Below are 17,547 nucleotides of genomic sequence, written 5' to 3' on the forward strand. Positions count from 1 at the left end.
ACCCACTAGAAAGGGATCACCAGTCACTTCCTCCTGAGAGGAAGTGCAGGAGAGCCTGCTCCCACCATGACCCTTAGCCTGAGCCCCCCAGGACCTGGGGGCTCGAGGAGTTCTAATTCAGTGGCACAATCTGTTCATTCACGCAAGTGTATGCTGGATGCTTGGACGGAAGGCATAAACGAGAAGGACGGGCTGCATCCAGAGAGCCCAACAGGGTGACATGCACTCGGACATCTGGTGACTGAGGGAATGCAGAGGAGGAGGACCCTAACTAGCCTGGGGAGTCAGGAAAGCTTCCTGGGGGGAGGTGGCACCTGGCCTGAGCCAGTAAGGGAAGAAAGGTGGAGGAATTGAACTAGGCAGAGGGAATAACACATACCAAAGCAGAGGGAGCTCTGTGTCCCCAAGAGGTCAGGACAAGTCAAGGAGAAGCAAGAGATGAAGTTGGAGGGTCAGTCCTCCTGGGGAGAGCTCAGAAGGGTCCTGCTAAGGATTTTAGGTTTGACCTTACAGGAGAGGCAGGGCAAAAGAACTCCATCTGTAGACCCACTCATGGGGAAGAAGCACTTCCCCTTCCTTGCACTAATCAATCAACAGAAAACTATAGGAAAGTAGATGTTGACACAAGATAAAGTGAGCATCCACATTCCTTTATACTTTATACTCAGCAACGGTGCTGAGATTCAGTGAGGCACATACAATGCCAAGGTCAGATGGCTGAGCTCCCAATCTCCACCACTGCCCACAGCCTCCTCCCACAAGACCATCAATTTTGAATACCCTACAATGGCACAGCCTTGAGAGGTAATGAGCTTTCCATCAGTAGAGGTGACTAAGCCTAGCCCACTCAGTCATCCATCAAGGATGGCAGAGAAGGATTAGCCTTTACAACTCTTAGGGTTCCTTGTACAGTCCATCCTCTCCTCAAATACTCTTCTTCCTACGTCACCACATGGCAATTTTCTCTTCATTGATCACCTTGAGTAATAAATTGCTCAGATTTAGTGTTCTGTTTGTTCTTTGAGCTTGCAACCTTAGAACTGCAGCCAGGACTTACACTTGACTTATATTTTGGCGTATAGGAGACATACATGTTTCCTATTGAAGGGATGAAAAGATAAGTTCCATGAATCCACAGACAAGTCTGCCACCAAAGGAAGTAAGCCCCAAATTTTCCAAATTCAATAGCCATTCAATAGCCATTGCTTAGAGTCAGCTCCGTTTTACTGTGCATGCCAACACCAGACAACTGGGAGTAGGTACCCAAGGATGACTCAGGTCACTCAGCAGGAAAAATTCTGGAATTGATTAGTGATGTCTGCCACTGATGAAGCACAGGAAGTATCAGCAAGCATGATTTTCCCCTATTTACTACCCACTGGCACTGAGGTGTCCTAGTAGAACCATCTGCTGACATCTGGGCTGTTGGCATACAGGGCACCACAAGCTATAAGGATGGACCTGGCAATGACCCTCTCCCAGGGGCCTTCTCTGGAGCACAGTGGAAGAAACACCTTTTGTAGAAGGAGACTTATGCCAGGGATGGGACCCAGCAACTCACCTAAAACCTCCTGGTAGCTTGAGCTACAGTGAGCTTACCACTACCTCTAAGGGGTACTGCCACATGTTTGTCAAGTGCCCGGGACACAATAAATGGTGCTTAATAAATTAGTGATCTCATTGTCTCAGCATCTAGAATGGGAAGAGAGCCACCTTCCAAACACAAATGGGTCACCAGCACTTGACGATCAGCTTCTCCACGGTTCCTTACAATATAGGCACAGGAGAGGGGCTAACAAATTATCCCAAGATTAAAGCTAGGGTGTACTTTTAAACTTCACAACATGGAAACAGCCCAACCACCTTTAAAGCCCAAGACTAAACTCCCAACTCTGCCACTAACAGCTGCATGTCCGTGGCTTAGCCTCTTCCCCTCTCTGGGCCCTCCGCTGTCAAATGTAGGGACGAGAATTCTGCCCATGTCTTCTTCTTGTTTATTTGCTGGCACAGTCTGGGAGACGTGGTGTGTCAAGCTTGTCTGAACTGAGCGAAACTCTCTACCTTGAAGTTTGTGTTCAAAGAAACAGTAGGTACAATGGGGCCAGGGAGAAATTTAAGCCCAATCCTCGCTGGGGAAAAAAAAATCAAGAGGAGGATCAAACTTCTTAAGCTTCAGGCAGCCAGACATTAAAAAACAAGGCTAATTCCATTCATTAGCTCATTTTAAAGCCTTATCTGTGAGATAGTGGGAGTTAAGTCAGGCATTTAAAGCTTTTTTCAAGGCAAGATTTAGAAAGCCGCAAATAATTCCCAAGGAACTCGTCATAATGCCCAGATTACATACTTAGCCTGGGGCAGCTGCACACACTCAAAGCTGAAACACCTCACAGTTTCTCTATCACGGTTGACTCAGGCTAAGCCCACATTAGTCTGTGCCAGCCCACAGGGATAGCAGGGTACAGGGCTGGGAGGAGCTGGGTGGGGAGGCTGGCACGCAGAGAGCTGGCGGTTTCATAGAGCCGACAGATGTGTGCCAAAGAGGGGGAATCATGAGGATCGGGCCAACGGCAAAGCAGCCAGCAATGGCTGAAGCTTCCCTAAGCTTCAACTAACCAAACCATCTAGTTTCGAGACCCTCTGTCTGGGGGAGCCCCTCTGTGGTAGCCCATCACACACCTTCCGAGAGTCGACTCTGGCCTTTCCAAGCTGCCCCAGGAGTCCGGGGCCACCCTCGCCCGTGCCATCGTCCACTTCGGCAAAGGCAGTGGCCCCCAGAAAACCAAGCCAGGCCTGGGGAGAAGGCCAGGATGGAGGCCACCGGGGTGGAAAAGCGGGAGCTGAGGGCTCTGGCCTTGGAGCTGGAGAGGAGGGTGCTACCTACCCAGGCCTGTCACCTTCCGCAAGCAGGTGAGGGCATACTGCAGGCGGCTGCACTCCTCGGCGCTGGCCCCGCAACGTCGGAGCGTCTCCTTTACCTTGGCCTCGTTCATCTCCAGCAGCACATCGAGCGTGAGCTCGTGGAGGATCTCCTGAGGAAGCACAGAGAGATAGCCGGGCGCGGTGAGCAGCCAGGGACCCCGGCAGCCTCCTCAGCCTCCTCCTGCCCAGGGCCGGCCTCCGCTGAGTGGCAGGGGCCAGCTGCTGGCAGGGCGGGCCTCCCGCTGAAGCCACCACTTGTCTGAGGACACGGCAGCCCGCTCCTGCCCCCACCCCCAGTGCTCCCGGAGAGCAGCTGAAGCAGCCGCCAAACCTTTGGGGTTGGGGCTGGGGCTGGATAGGAGGAGGAAGGAAAACGCAGAGTTTTGATGGGGGGGCATGTTGACCCTCCTTGTTTTTATTTCTCAGCGCAGAAAAATGATGAATCATGACAACTTTCCAGAATGACAAGTACTTGAGATAAAGATAGCCCTTTACATTTTTGTTGTATCTGAATCAAACAAGATAGAGTTCAAATAAAACTGGTTTAACAAGCGAAGGATTAACAAGAATAACCCTCACTAAGCACGGAGTAGGCTACAACTCACCTGATGTGATCCCAATCAACACTTTACATCCAGCTCCCTTGACAACTGGGGAAAGCAGCTCAGGGGTTAAGTGACTGGCCTAAAGTCACTCAGTGGGTACAGAAGGGGGAGCATGTGACAGGCATGACCTCTGACCCCTGGTGCTGCTCCTGGACTGGGCACATTATCAGGCAGAGGGAAATGTTCTGAGCAGGCCAAACTAACCAGAACGTCTTTTCTGGCTAGGGAGGAGAGGAGGAAGTCAGAGACCTAAAACTCGTGTGCTTCACAGACGGAGGGGACCCATGAGCAGGTGGGCGGGTGACCACTAGGAAGGAGTCCTCACTGGCCAGCAAGGAACAAGGATCCTCAGGACCGTGGCCAAAGAAGTGGATTCTGCCAACAATCTGAAGGACTGGATTTAATTCTCCCAAGGCTTTCCAGCTAAGAGGTCAGGCGGGCTGATGCCTCCCCTGGCTTCGCTCCTGTGAGCTGCTAAGCAGGGAAGCTGGAGGAGCCTGCCGGGCCTCCTCCATCTAGTCTTCACGTACTGAACCGTGAGCCAGTGAATGGGGATGGTCTAAGCCATGAGGGTGTGGAAATTTGTCACAACAGAAAAATAACACAAAGAGTGCACATTTGAAGCAAGGACTACTATCAAAGCTCATGCACCTTGCGGAGGAGGGAGGAAACCGCAGCTCTGACTGAGCCACATGTGATGCCGAGTCCAGAGTAACAGAGAACCACGGCACACGGCCCTGGTCTCAGGGGCTTGCAGGGCAGCAGGGGAGCAAACATGAAACAAGTCACTGCCACACACACAGTCACGCACCGGAGAGAGTCTGGGGCCACGGGGCCCATGCCGAGATGGTGTTCCCCCGTCTTTGGCCCCTTTCAGTATTTCTCAGATTCCCACACAGATGATTAATAAAAGTTCATCATGTATGAGGCTGTAGGCTGATTTTCATGGCTTTTTAGCAAGTTTTAAGAGTAGTGTTATTGACAGTCAATTCATGCTCCTGTAGATCTTCGGCTCTTAGGCTGTCCAAACCAGCATGATGACGCTGGCTGAGTCCTTAGGGCAACAGTTTTGGGGTTTTTAAGGTTCTCGGGCGTCAAGGCCTAGGTCTGGCCCCTGGTGCATGGCTATGTCTACCCCTCCCCACCTTGGCGTTTCGCTGAATATTCTTTAGTCTACCGGGTTGTGAACAATAATAATCTCCAGCTGCTTAAGACAATTCACACTGCAAATTAGATTGAGTGTCTCACAGTGCTATTATTGCTGGTCATTTGTCACTGGTTGGACAAGCCCTTGGTTGTCAGAAATCCTTCCAGATGATAAAATTAAAGCATCAACCGTTGTAAGAACAGCACAGAGAGGAGGCTGCTTAGAGGATGGTCTCTGGGCAGAGCTTCTGCAGTCAACGTGTCTTCCTTTATTGCTCTCAGTAACCCTTTTCACCCCAGTGCAGTTTTGAATCATCTCCCCGCCATGTGCTATGAACGCCATTTGCCTCCAGTCAGGACAATAACAAATGGTGGTAACACTGACCCTTATATCCCTGTACAAACAACCTGAGTTTTTCCTGGCAGCTCCTCAGTTCTCACCTATACTGTAGTTGGGAACTGTAGTTGCCAAAGTCATGAGGACTCAGTAGTCCTCCCAAAGATGGGATTCCTATAGCCGAGTGATAGGGGGTTGGGGTGAGGATAGGGGTGTGTCATGAGCCTAGAAACCCAATCCCCCAACGATAAAGTACATAGGGTTCCTTGTTGGCATTCTTCTCCTCACCACCCACACCACATTTTCAGTTTTTCAAACCTAACTACAGTTATTATTAGTAATGTCATACAAGACCCCAGGCTTTGGAAACTGTCTCCACGCAAACACAGTTCACAGAGGAGATGCCATTAAGCCCATTTACTGAAGCTTAAAATGACCGTGAAGGTAGCCAAGTGGACAAGCAGGGGTCAGAACTGAAGCCCAGATATGCCAGAGCTTCAACTGCCCACATTGTCCCTGCAACCCTGGCAAAGCCCTGAGGTGCAGAAGCTACCTTTTGAGGGGAGTATTTTTTCCCAAAGCAAATTAAAGAAGTTACTCTCTACCTGTATTCTGGGAAAAACAAACAGCTATCTTATAAAATACAACTTTTTTTTTCCTTTTCCAGTGACAACCCCCAAGACAAAAGACAAAGTATGTCCAAATTCATTCTTAAAATAAATAAATAAATAAAAGACAGAAAGGAATTTCCTTACAGCTCCAGATTAGCTGGGATATTTCTCTCATTCTCCTCAGGCTTCCAAGGTCAGTCCACTGTGGGAATAAGGTGAGAGGATGTTTTGCCTTCCTGTCCGTGTTTCCTCTTCATGCTCCAATTCAAACCAGGAAGACAATGTTGGGGGCAGCGGTCCCAGTTAGACTGGCGTTGCCGCTCCAGAATAAGGGCAGAGTCCGGGGCGTGAACTGTGCAGTCTAATGCCTAGTACACTGCCGTCACCCTGTTTCTGATTACTCCTCCCACTTTCTAGTCCCGCCTCGCCGAAGGACTGGATCCCTGAACTGGGGAGAGGGGCTGGATCCCTGAACAGGCAGATGGACTGAAATATGCAGCTTCAGTCAGCGGCACCACCCACCAGTCAGCTGGTTACCTGTACAGTAAGCACCTCAAAGTCAAGGCTCAGAGCTCACCGTGGGGAGAAATGACACCAGCAAGAATCTGTTAATCAAGGATCTCTTACAGAAGTACTAGAAATACTTCACTTGCCTGTTTACTAGACAGGAAATCTGACAGAAGCAAGGTGTCCCTAATGGAAACCTATCCTCAGCTCCCCACAGCCTTCGGGTAGAAGGGGAGGTTATGGGAGGACTCCAGATCTTCTGGTTTTAAGAAATCTGAATATTTTTTTTAAAGATTTATTTATTTATGCTTACAGGACTAGGGTACAGGCCAGAGGTGTGGTGGGTGAGAGGATTCACCAGAGACAGAGTGGAGAGCAGAACAGGCAGATGGACTGAAATACACTGCTGAAGAGAGCAGCGGGCGGGTCAGGAGAGGTCTGCTGTGGCATGTGGGTCACCTCCCTGGCCGGGGATTGAACTCGTGCTGCAGTGGCTCTAGAGAGCTTCATAATGCGGTGCTTTAGCCTGGCTGTACCACCAGGGAGAGGCCAGAAATCTGAATATTTTCGAAGGGCTGATTCTTTCACATGATGACAATGGGTACAGACCTGTACAGTCTAAATAAACAACCACATCCTAGGGTGACATGGAGCCCCCAGACTCCATGTCTCCAGCCTGGAGACCCTGATGAACACCTTCCAAAGGTTTCTTTGATCCGTGATGTCCTGGCTCATTTTCTATAGGCAAGTGGGGAGGGTTGGGGGCTCAGCAGTAAAAGTGCTGGGTGACATTTCATGGACGCCCATGTCTCAGCAAGGTTCCCACCCAACACTTGACCTCATCGGCAAAGTAACCTTGGCCTTCCAGCTCCTATGGCTGACCTCAGAGGGGAGAGGGCCTGAGGAATCGGGTCACCAGCACACCATAGCAAAGGCACCTCCCACCCACCCTGCTCTCCCCTGGGCGGCATTAGACCACAGTCAGGCTACTGATGCCACACAGGGCTGTCCCGAAGCAGGGCTCAGGCAATGCCCCCAGGCAACTCAGTACTCCCCAACCCACACCTGGGTGTGACTTGCCCACCAAGTGTGAGTTCGGGAGTTATTTCTGACCAGAGTCACTCTGGTCAGAATATTCTCTTAACAAGAAGCAAGTTAGGGATTTGGTGTCACCACCTGCTGAAGGTGAACCACAGGCCTGCTGACAACCTGGCAGGTAAAGCCACTCTGGGACCCCAGGCCCCATGAGGGCAGCCCATCTGCTTGGAAGCAAGTGGAAGATGGGACGTTGTCTGAAAGTCAAGGGTGGTCAAGGTCTCCCCTGACTCCCATCCAGGTATACCCTGGAGCTCTGGAGAAGGGATGAGGCTGAATCCAATCTGCTTCTGTGAGAATCACCGCTCACTCACCTCAGCTTCTGTCTGAAAAAGAAACTATTAACTGAAACAAAGGAAGGACGACACCGCTGAGAGCCCGCTGCGGAAGGGCCAATCCCAGGCTCCCCCAAGTCTCAAGGTTAGCAAGGAGCGTGGAAGGGGGCAGCAAGAATATGGAGTAGTGCCGAGAGCGCTGCCCCCCTCAAGGAGTAGGGGGCTCTGCCTGTCCCCACGAGCCATGCTTTTTATTCCCCAGTAGGTAACCCAGTTATTCCTTCTGATGATCATTATGAGCATGGTAAACTGAGCACTGAGGTCACTCCAGCCTGTGACAATCAAACTCCCATTTTCTCCTGTCTACAGCAGACAGTGGAGATGGGTGACCCAGCATGGCAGCCACCCCCCTTCAGCAGCTGGCAGCCACTGGTGTCACAGGCCAGTCTAGGTATCAAATCCTGGGACTTCCCAGCAGCCACGGGGCAGCCTGGGGTCTATACTTAGAAACCTGTGCGGGTGACACCAAGCCCTGGCCACACTTGCTGTGGTCAGTCAGGTGGACGATGGAAATGCCAGGCCCTCAACGCCAGCGTGTGGGCCACTTACAAGAACCCATCACACACTCAAGCCAGAATTCAGGTAAAGGAGGGTTGAAGGAAGACGAGTACCCTGCTGAGCGGCATTCTTGGTGTCAAAGCCCAGGATGGGCAGGTGGGTCCCGTCAGTAACTGCCTCAGTCACAAGCCTCGCATTCCATTTGCAGAACCTGGGTTCCTGGTGTGTGAGGCCAGAGGCATGGCCCAGCTCCCTTGTGTGTGGCCTAAGGGCCAGGGTCCTTACTACAGAGACTGCCCGAGGAACTGGTCATACCAGAGAGGCCTGGGGTAGACTCCTAACCCCCCAAGGATGGTGGTGCAGGACCCTGTCAACTCTCGGAGCGCCGAGGGGGAGAAGGAAAGGGAGGACGGCAAGCGGGTCTCCATGGTGGCCCAGGTAGGACCCACATGCCTTGAACTGGCAAGGGAGGATCTGACAGCTGTTCCTTCTTGCCGTCTCCTCTCCACTGGGGCTGAGGGGAGGTGGGGCAGGGGGCGCAGGAGGGGCCGAGGTGAGGACCTGGATAGGGCAGCCTCCTGGGCTTTCCATGGGGATCAGCAGACAGTTGGGGTGCAGGGCTCTGCCTCATTACTAACCCATCGCTGGGATACCAGGAAAAGCCCTTTCCTGGGAGAAGTCAGTCACCTCCTATAGGGCAAACCCATTTCTCTCACCACCTCCCAGTCAACCCTCCCAGCACAGCCAAGGAAGGGCCAGATTTGGTCTCGGAACCCTGCACCCAGGGTCAGTGCCTGTCCCTCCAGGCTTTGGCTGCATCACTTATAAAATGAGTGGGTCTGGCTGGATCAGTGGCTCTCAACCATGTCCCTCTCCACAGACCCATCAAATCAGAATTTCTACAAAGTAGAGGTCACTAGGGCAGACAGGCTATGGGCCTTATGTCTGGCCACAGTAATCCAGGGCAGAAAGGGTCTAAGAATGCCAAGTTTTAAGGACATCCGGCCTGGGCAGGGCTGCCTTCCAGAGCCGGGCCTCCCACCTGGGGGCCTGCACTCCTTCACCTCCACCCAGCTCCCAGACTCCAGCTGACCTCTCCTGTCTACAGAGGCCCCTGCTGCCCACCAGGTGGGTGGGGCTCAGATTGGGGAACCAGAATGCACTCGGTAGGGAGTGGTTGTCTCTGGCCTATGTATTGGGAGATCTGGATTTGAAAGCTTCAAAAGATGATGAAGTGCTGCAGATCAAAAGCGAGACAGGGACATCCTGGGTGCTGGGTGTTCCGCTAGCTGAACCGCCAAGGTCTGAGAGTGAAATCCTTACAAGCCCGAGACGGGTCATCAGGCCCAGGGAGGTTGGTGACCCACGGCCTGCCGGCACGGTAGGAGCAAGACCACTTCTAACTCCCAGCCGGCAGGCCTTGCCGGCCACTGCCTTGCTCTGGGAATTGAGTTTTCTCCCCAGGACAGAGTTTACCTGGCATCATGGACTTTCCTGGCTCCACACCCAGCCCTACCTGCTGCCCAGTTGGGGTGAGGTCCGGGGGGTGTCGTCAAAAGCAGCTGCCAGAGGCCTCCCAGGGGGGTCTTCTCCCGGCTTCCCTTTCGAGCCCTCTCAGCTTCTCCCTCACCTCTGGAGGAGGCTGATGCTTCCATCTATCCCCAGGACCAGATCTCCAGCCTCTCAGCAGCATGTGCCACTGTCCCCACCACCCCCCCAAGGGGCTGCCACCGAGTTGGCTCCACTCTCCTGACAGTCAGCCTGTGGCCGCCTCCTTGGCCCACTCTTGTGTGAAGTCCGAGGGACCCAGTATAGGAACTAGCAAACTTATTCCGAACAGCCCAGAGTGAATATTCTCAGCTTTGCAGGCTGTGTGGTAATATCCCAACTACCCAACGCTGCCATTAAGGGTCCCACAGACCTTGTGTGAACAAACAGGGTGGCAGTGCATCAACGCAATTTTATGGACACTAAAACCTGAGTTTCAGACAGTCGGCACCTGTCATGCAGTAATTCCTCCCTAGCAGTTAAAAAATGTGAAAACCGGGCCCTCCCTGGTGGCGCAGCGGGTTAAAGCACAGCACTAAGAAGCTAAAGCCACTTCAGCATGAGTTGGACCCCGCCCTGGAGGTGACCCACATGGCACAGTAGACCTCTCCTGACCTGCCCGCTGCTCCCCTCAGCAGTGTACTTTGACGATCTGCCTGTCCTGCTCCCCACTCTGTCTCCTGTGAATCTTCTCACTGCCCCTGCCCTTGGCCTGTACCCCAGTTCTGTATGTATAAATAAATAAATCTTTTTAAAAAATGTGAAAACTGGCCCTCCCTGGTGGTGCAGCGGGTTAGAGCACAGCACTGAGAATCTGAAGCCGCTTCCGCATGAGTTCGATTCCCGCCTGCCGCCTGCCCCGGAGGAGACCACATGGCGAGCCAGACCTCTCCTGACCCGCCTGCTGCTCCCCTCAGCAATGTACTTCGTCAATCTGCCTGTTCTGCTCCCCACTCTGTCTCCGGTGAAGCCTCTCACCGCCCCTGAACCTCTGGCCTGTACCCCAGTTCTGTATGAATAAATAAATAAATCTTAAAAAAAAATAAAATAAAAAAATAAAAAAATAATAAAAAAAATAAAAAAATAAAAATAAATAAAATAAAAAAAATAAAATAAAATAAAATAAAATAAAAAAATGTGAAAACTGTTTGCAAGGCTAAACAAAACCAGTGGTGGCTGGCTTTGGCCTGTAGGCTATAGTTTGGCAACTTCTGGTCTCAGGGGTAGTTCAATTGATCGATAAACGCTTAAGAAACTATGTTGGGCTCCATCTCCTGGCCCTGTGCCCACCCCAGGCCAGCATGTCTTCCTGTCCCATCCCTTGCATACCATTAGCAGGAGGGGCCCTCAGAGAAGAGGGCCGAGGACAGCAGTGGCCCCCGAGGCGGCCTGCACCGTCACCCTTCATCCACACACATTTCCAAAACTGCTCCTTGGCAGCACTTGAAAACGGTCAGAAAGGTCCAGAACACTCACCAGCCTTGGGGGTTTATTTCCAATACATGCTACACCCAAAATGCAGCAAGGAAATAAGATATGTTTTTCAGGGGGTGTTTGCTGATTGTCAGGGGCAAAAAACTCCACTACTGTCCACCAACTCCATGGTAAAGCTCAAGTCAAAAATAAAATACTTGAAAGCAAACAAAAACATCTGAAAATAAGATGCGGGTCAGGCCAGGAAGGGAAGGGCTTGCCAGCAGCCAAAGAGCACACTCACCGTCGGGTGACACTTGGCATCTGGGAAAACACAAACAGGAAAGCCCCTCTCTGAACCAAGCAGGGCAGTGGGCAGTGTGGAGGGACTGGCACTGGCGGGCAGGGCCGGCCCCATTCCTGCCCCGAGACGGGAGCTTGCAGCCCCGGCAGCTTGTTCATGCAGTAGGTGGCAGGCGTGAGGGGGACTGTCAGGGTGGCGGTGGGGACCAGGTTGACCCTAGGTGGAGAAGGGGCTACGGTGGAGGGGAGCATACTGTATACCCCCCATGGAATACTGGAGAAAAGGGAGTTTCAAGTGACTGCCTGTCATCCAACTGGGATGCTGGTAATCCTATAAAGAAGAATCAGAGAACAGGGTCTGGCTGGAAATGTATCTCTCCATAGGGGACCCTACTTTCCTGACAGTAAAGGTACTGACAGAAATTAAACAGGGGTTCTTGGGAGTGGTCATGTCTGCAGCTGTCTTTCTGCTTGCTGGTTCCACAGTTCTTCCCCTTCTATTTTGTTCTGTGTAATTCAGGCAACAGCTCTGAATTCAGTCAGTGAGGCCAAAGACTGTACAGCTGGACAAAGGCCATAGGGCATTTTAGTAGCCCTGGTGCATGCCTGCACCTCCCCCACCCCCAACCTTTGAAGGCTGGTGACCCCCACCTTGGAGCAAAACCACAGATCCCTCCCCAGAAGGGCACTTCCTAGTGTTCAGCATGTGCTGTCCTATAGAGCTGTGTCTGGGTGGGGGAGGGTGAGCTGGGCCACAGCAAGCGAGCCCAGAGCTGGAGACCTGGGAACCAGGTCACTCTTCCTGAGGACAGGGGCTGCATTGTTTTGGAGCTGCCTCACGGGTGACTTACAAGGAGACCGGGCGCTCAGGAGAGCCTGCAGGTAGGGAGAACCTGTCTGTAGTTTTCCAGAAATCCTGTGAACAATTCCTGCCCCAGTGGGCCTCAAAGCTGTGGGAGTCTGATAAAGCCCCCGGAAGATAGACAGCATTCAAGGCCACTGCCAGAGTCACCTGGCCTAAAGGAAAGAAAGGGACCAACAGCTACTGGCGAGGCTGGGAGGAGAGGAACGGAAAAACTCTTCCTCTGCCCAGGCCAAAGGCCGAGTTCAAAGAGAACTTAGAGACAACGTGGAGGAGGAAACTGAGGCCAAGGAGGGGAGGGAAACTGTGGGAGGAGAACTGGAATCACCCAGAACAGCCCAGGACCAAGGCCTAGGCCCCTGCCGCCCCACCCCCAACCAGTCGTGACTGAGTGACTGACAGTCAGGACACACCAGACCTAGGCAAGCCCAGGTCCCCTGCGGTGGGCATTTCTTACCACATGGAAATACTTCTTTCTGGCCAGATTTTCTGAGTTACTCTACGAGGCGAGGCGAGTCCAGGGGAGGACTGCCCTGAGAATCGTTTTCAACATGTTAGCCTGAGGAATGTCAAGTCACGTGCTCCCTCCTGGGCCCAGAGCCCCAGAGACTGTAGAAGCAGTAAGGCACTGGACTCTGGCCCTCAACGGAGCCTGGCAAGTCCCTAAGGTGTGTGGCTCAAAGGCACAGGTAGGCGACTCCACATTGGTGCCCACCCCACCCTCACCCACTATGGTAACTGTGTCCACTTTGTGACAAACAGCAGCAAATCCCACCTCACCAGCTACCCCCAAACATCCACGGTCTGAGATGAGACCTAAGCCCCAAACGGTCTGAGCAATGACTCTTGCTCAGCCCTCGACACGCTTCTTCTCATCACACCAGTCCAATCATAAAAATGACCACTACTGGTACCATCGCCACACCCAGCGTCCCTACACAAATCCTTAGTAGCTAAGAAAGGGAGCTTCAGAGAGAATAGAATAAGCTACTTCAGGCACAGCAAGTGAGTGACGAACCTGGTCACCGCCAGCCAACACACACGGCTTCTATATGGCTTGGCCTCCTTGGCCCGGTTGACCAAAGCACCGAGAGGCCGGGTCGGCCAGTCTGTAAATTCCAAACTTTTAAGTTCCCTGCAGAACAAGCAGGCTTAAAACAAGTATGGGTCTTACTCAAACCAAAAGCACAAATCTAAAAGAATGGGTAGGTCCATTTCAGGAAGATTCTGACAGCTCCCAGCCATTTTACTTTCAGTCCAGGGAATTAAACGGTGAAATGGAAGTCACGTTCTACCCCGACATGCAGATTTCTCCAGATGTGTTCTATAAACAGCAAAGGGAGGCCTTGGAGCCCAGCCAGACGTGACCATGCTGGGGACTCACAGAAAAGCCGCCTGCTCCCAGACCCCGTCCTTGCCTACCTCACAGCCCCCCATACCAGGCCGGTCCAGATCTTGGGCTCCTCGCAGCACTGCGGCAGGTGGGGACCCTGGGCCCCTTGCAGCCCTGGTTGGCACCCAGCTCCACAGGCAGTTCATGGTGAGGCGCCCGAGCCAGGGTGCCCCACAGCCCCGACCCTGGTGCGGCGTCCCAAGGAAGGACAAAGCAGGCAGGGGAGCTTCTGTTTTCATGACTGTCATGAACAGTCACTGCAGCCAAAAATAGTCTGAGCCTGGGAGCTAGGGAGCCAGCGCATACCTCTGGAGCAGGTGCTGGCGTGGGGCAGGCAGGCTCTGCAGGCCGAGCTCACTACAGGCCCTGGGACCCAAGCACCCCAGACACCAGATCACAGAGGCTTTCCCTGCCTCACTGCCTCCCCTCCAAATAAAGTTCCCCTCGAGTCAGTAAGGAGCTCCATCTCGTCCCTCTGCTAGTGAATCATCTGGGGAACCCCCACCCCCACACAAGCTCCAGCTGCTTCCAATCCCCCTGGGCGCTCACACATTCGGGACTGGGTGGTTTGGATAACTGTAGGAAGAGCCACTCCAGCCACCAGTATCAAACTCACAGAGCTGTACACCATGAGCGTAAACTTCACCCTATGTAGATGAAACAATAAATGCAACAAGAGCCAAGTGGGCCGGCTGATAGTGGGGGATTTTACTTCCTCTTTTGAGCTTTTCAGTATTTTCAAAATGTTCTACAATGGAGACATATCAGACTTAGAAACCATATCCTGAATGAACTCTTTTAAAAAGAGTTCAGATACTCATTGAGGGAATGCAAACCATGGCCTCGTCGATGAGATTTTAAAATGTGTGTGTGTTTCAACTTTGGAGCCAGAGCCTCAGGCTCCACCACTGCCCACCAAGGTGACCTGGGTGAGTGACCCCTTCACTTAGTTCCTCTGTCGTACTGCGTCATGGGGGTGAAAGCACTCCCTCTCCTCCAGACCAAAAGGGTGTGGCTCTCTCCCAATTCATACACCGAGGCCACCCCCCAATGTGGGGGGTCATGAGGGTGCAGTCCTACTGGGATCAGCATAAAGAGACCCCGGATAGCTGTGTGGCCCTGTCTGCCCTGTGAGGACACGGCAAAGACAGTCAGGCATGACCCATGGGTAGAACCTGCTTCTCAGACATCAAGTCTGCCGGCAACTTGATTTGGGATTTCTCAGTCTCCAGAAAAGGAGTAAATGGAGGTGGCTGATAAGAGACCCAGTCTGAGGTGTTTTTGTCATAGCAGCCTGCGTGAACTAAGACAGACTACTTCCTCCTAAGCTTACTGGCAGAACAAGACCCCCATGTAAGGTCAGCTGGGCCCCAGGCACACACGGAACACCCACTAAAGGAGAGTATAACCCACGAGTAAACGGTGCTAAAACAAAAACAAAAAGAACACGGAGAAGAAGAAAGCCCACAACCTTGTTACCTGGAAGGAAACGTACCAAAATGTTTACAGCATTTCCTCTGCGTAGTAGGATTATGGGATAAATTTTCAATAGTTCTTACTGTTTTCTTTAATTTCTATACTTTTCACATTTTGAAAATGAACATTTGTGTAAATTACTGGATAGTAAGGGTTACTATAAAAAGCCAGTACCCAAAGATTACCTCTGTGTAGGATTCTAGGGGATTTGTTTTGGTTTTCTATTTTTTCTCTTTTTAAAAAAAAAGATATATTTATTTATGCATACAGAACTGGGGTACAGGCCAACGTGCAGGGGCAGTGAGAGGATCCAGAGACAGAGTGGGGAGCAGCATAGGCAGATCTACTGAAATACACTGCTGAGGGGAGTAGCAGGCGAGACAGGAGAGAGAGGTCTGCTGGGCCATGTGGGTCACCTCCAGGGCTGGGGATGGAACTTGTGCTGAAGCAGCTGCAGCTGTGGCGAGCTTCATAGTGCTGTGCTTTAACCCACTGTGCCACCAGGGAGGGCCCCCTATTTTTTTCTCAAATAAAATACTAATACTGAGGAAATGACACATGTCAATAAAAATAAAAATTCAAATTAAGAGACAGGCTCACGTTCTATTCCAGAAATGTGATCTTTTCAGACTACCCATGAGCTAGGTCTTTGACACACCATCTCTGAGCCAGAGGCCTTTCACCTCCCACACAGACATAGGAGTTCTACTCACTGATGGAAAGAGGGGACGCAACACCTGAAAGCCCCTGGAAGAGGGGGGGGGGCTGCTTGCTACCTGGTGGAGGCAGAGTGTGTCCACAGGCCTCCTCTGCTGCTGCCAGGGCTGACTTCCCTGAGTCCTGGTGGCCTGGCCCTTTCAGCCTCCCCCCATGCTCCCGAAGGGCCACGCCCAGGACCCTTCTGGGGCCAACTGGAGTTCTCCATCCTCTTTGCCTGTGACTTTCTGACATGAGCAATAGCCAAAGCCAAATCAGTCAGAGCTGAATTCTTCAGCTCCAGTTCCAGGGGAGAATCTTCTCAGAGGCAGGCACCAGCACACCACTCCAGAAAGAAGGGAGGTATCGCTGCTTGTGTCCTTCATGCCACAGAGAGCAAGCCGATCAGGGTAGCAGACCCTAAGGCAGCATCTGAACCCCCATATCCAGACTTCCCTGGATTTGTAATACCTAAGCTAATAAAAGTTTCTGTTTTGTTTCAGTTAATTGGTATTGGAATTTGCTAAGTTGTAACTACTCATAGGGGCCTAGACTAGCTTTTATTGACCAGGTACTTACTATATATGTCCTGACATGTCATCCACATGTCCCCTCCACCCAGTCAACAGTTACTGAATAACACCCATGTACCAGGCAGTTTACTTGGCCCTGGGGATACAAGAGCAGACAGAAACTATATCATAGTCTTTTTTCTTCAGAAGCTTAGGTTCTAATAGGAAATGGAATAAAAACACATTCAGAAATAACTAAGACACATCATTGAAACTTATGAATAAGTGCTAGAAAGGCAGTGGTGGGCACTGGAAGCGTTTGATGTTGGCCTCTAAAGAGCTGACCTCTCCTGTCAGGCTGAGGGCGTGCTAGCATGTGAGTATGCACATTTCCAGGCAGAGCAGCGAGAACCACAAAGGTCTGGGCTGTGCCAGGAAACAACCTGATATGTTCTAACAGCAGGGCTAGAGTGAGGAGGACCAGGAGAGGACTGGAAAGGGGAGGTGGACACTCAGGGGATGGAAGGTAACAGCGAGGGGTTTAGATTTTATGCTGAGTGCAAGAAGACACCAAGGAAGGACCGTACTTCAGTAAAGTGAGGTGACCATGTATTTGGCTCTTAAGGAAAACCACTGTTGGTGCCCAAAGAATGAGGTGGAGGGGAGGCCGGTGCGGATGCAGAGTGTGACACAGGCCGCTGCACCTGCCTGTGCACTAGCTGGGACCTGGACGTGGCTATTATGGAAAAAGATGCAGACGGCATGGGGGGTGTACTTGAGAAGAGTCAGTGGAAGCAGAAGGCATCAGAAACGACTCCTCCGTTTGTAACTAGGGCAACTGACAGCTGAGTCAAAGGCCCAGAGAGGTCAGGGGTTCATCAAGGTCACCCCATGGGCAAGTGGCGAAGTTGAGGTTTGGTCTGCCTCCCAGCAAGAGGTTCTGGGTCATCTGCTTCCAGAGATTATGACCATAGGCTGTCTTGCTTTCCAATACTGCTGCTTGCCCAGAGGCCTATCACTGGGGCAGGGGCCCTGAAATTACGTGCTGATTTGTAAAAAGACAGGCGATGAAAGAGGAGTCTCTGTGTTTATAATTAAAACACTGTGGTGCTGACACAAGAATTTCCCAATATGTAGCTGTCAGATCTGTTCTAGAGCAATGTCGCCTTGGAGGCTGTCCCAAAGGAGGAGTACCAAACACAGGTCGACCACCCAAGGCTCAGTGACCCCTGAGGTGGCACAGAACATAGTAAGCCAAAGCCCTCTTGTGGTGAAGCTGTAAGTACACATT

At 51.9% G+C, this 17,547-nt stretch overlaps 1 protein-coding gene across 6 annotated transcripts in view; it reads right to left on the minus strand.

Annotated features, from left to right (window-relative positions):
- The window catches only part of KSR1 (kinase suppressor of ras 1), a 146,243-nt gene that overhangs the window by 34,422 nt on the left and 94,274 nt on the right, over positions 1-17,547 (minus strand). For all 6 annotated transcript variants that reach the window (XM_012726453.1, XM_012726452.1, XM_012726454.1 and 3 more), the window contains one exon: positions 2,882-3,029. In XM_012726453.1, the coding sequence (XP_012581907.1) occupies positions 2,882-2,990 (109 nt within the window). In that variant the 5' untranslated portion in view covers positions 2,991-3,029. The remainder of the gene's footprint in view (positions 1-2,881; positions 3,030-17,547) is intronic.

The sequence above is a fragment of the Condylura cristata genome, unplaced genomic scaffold (assembly GCF_000260355.1).
Source record: "Condylura cristata isolate star-nosed mole 26May11 unplaced genomic scaffold, ConCri1.0 scaffold00017, whole genome shotgun sequence".
NCBI lineage: Eukaryota > Metazoa > Chordata > Mammalia > Eulipotyphla > Talpidae > Condylura > Condylura cristata.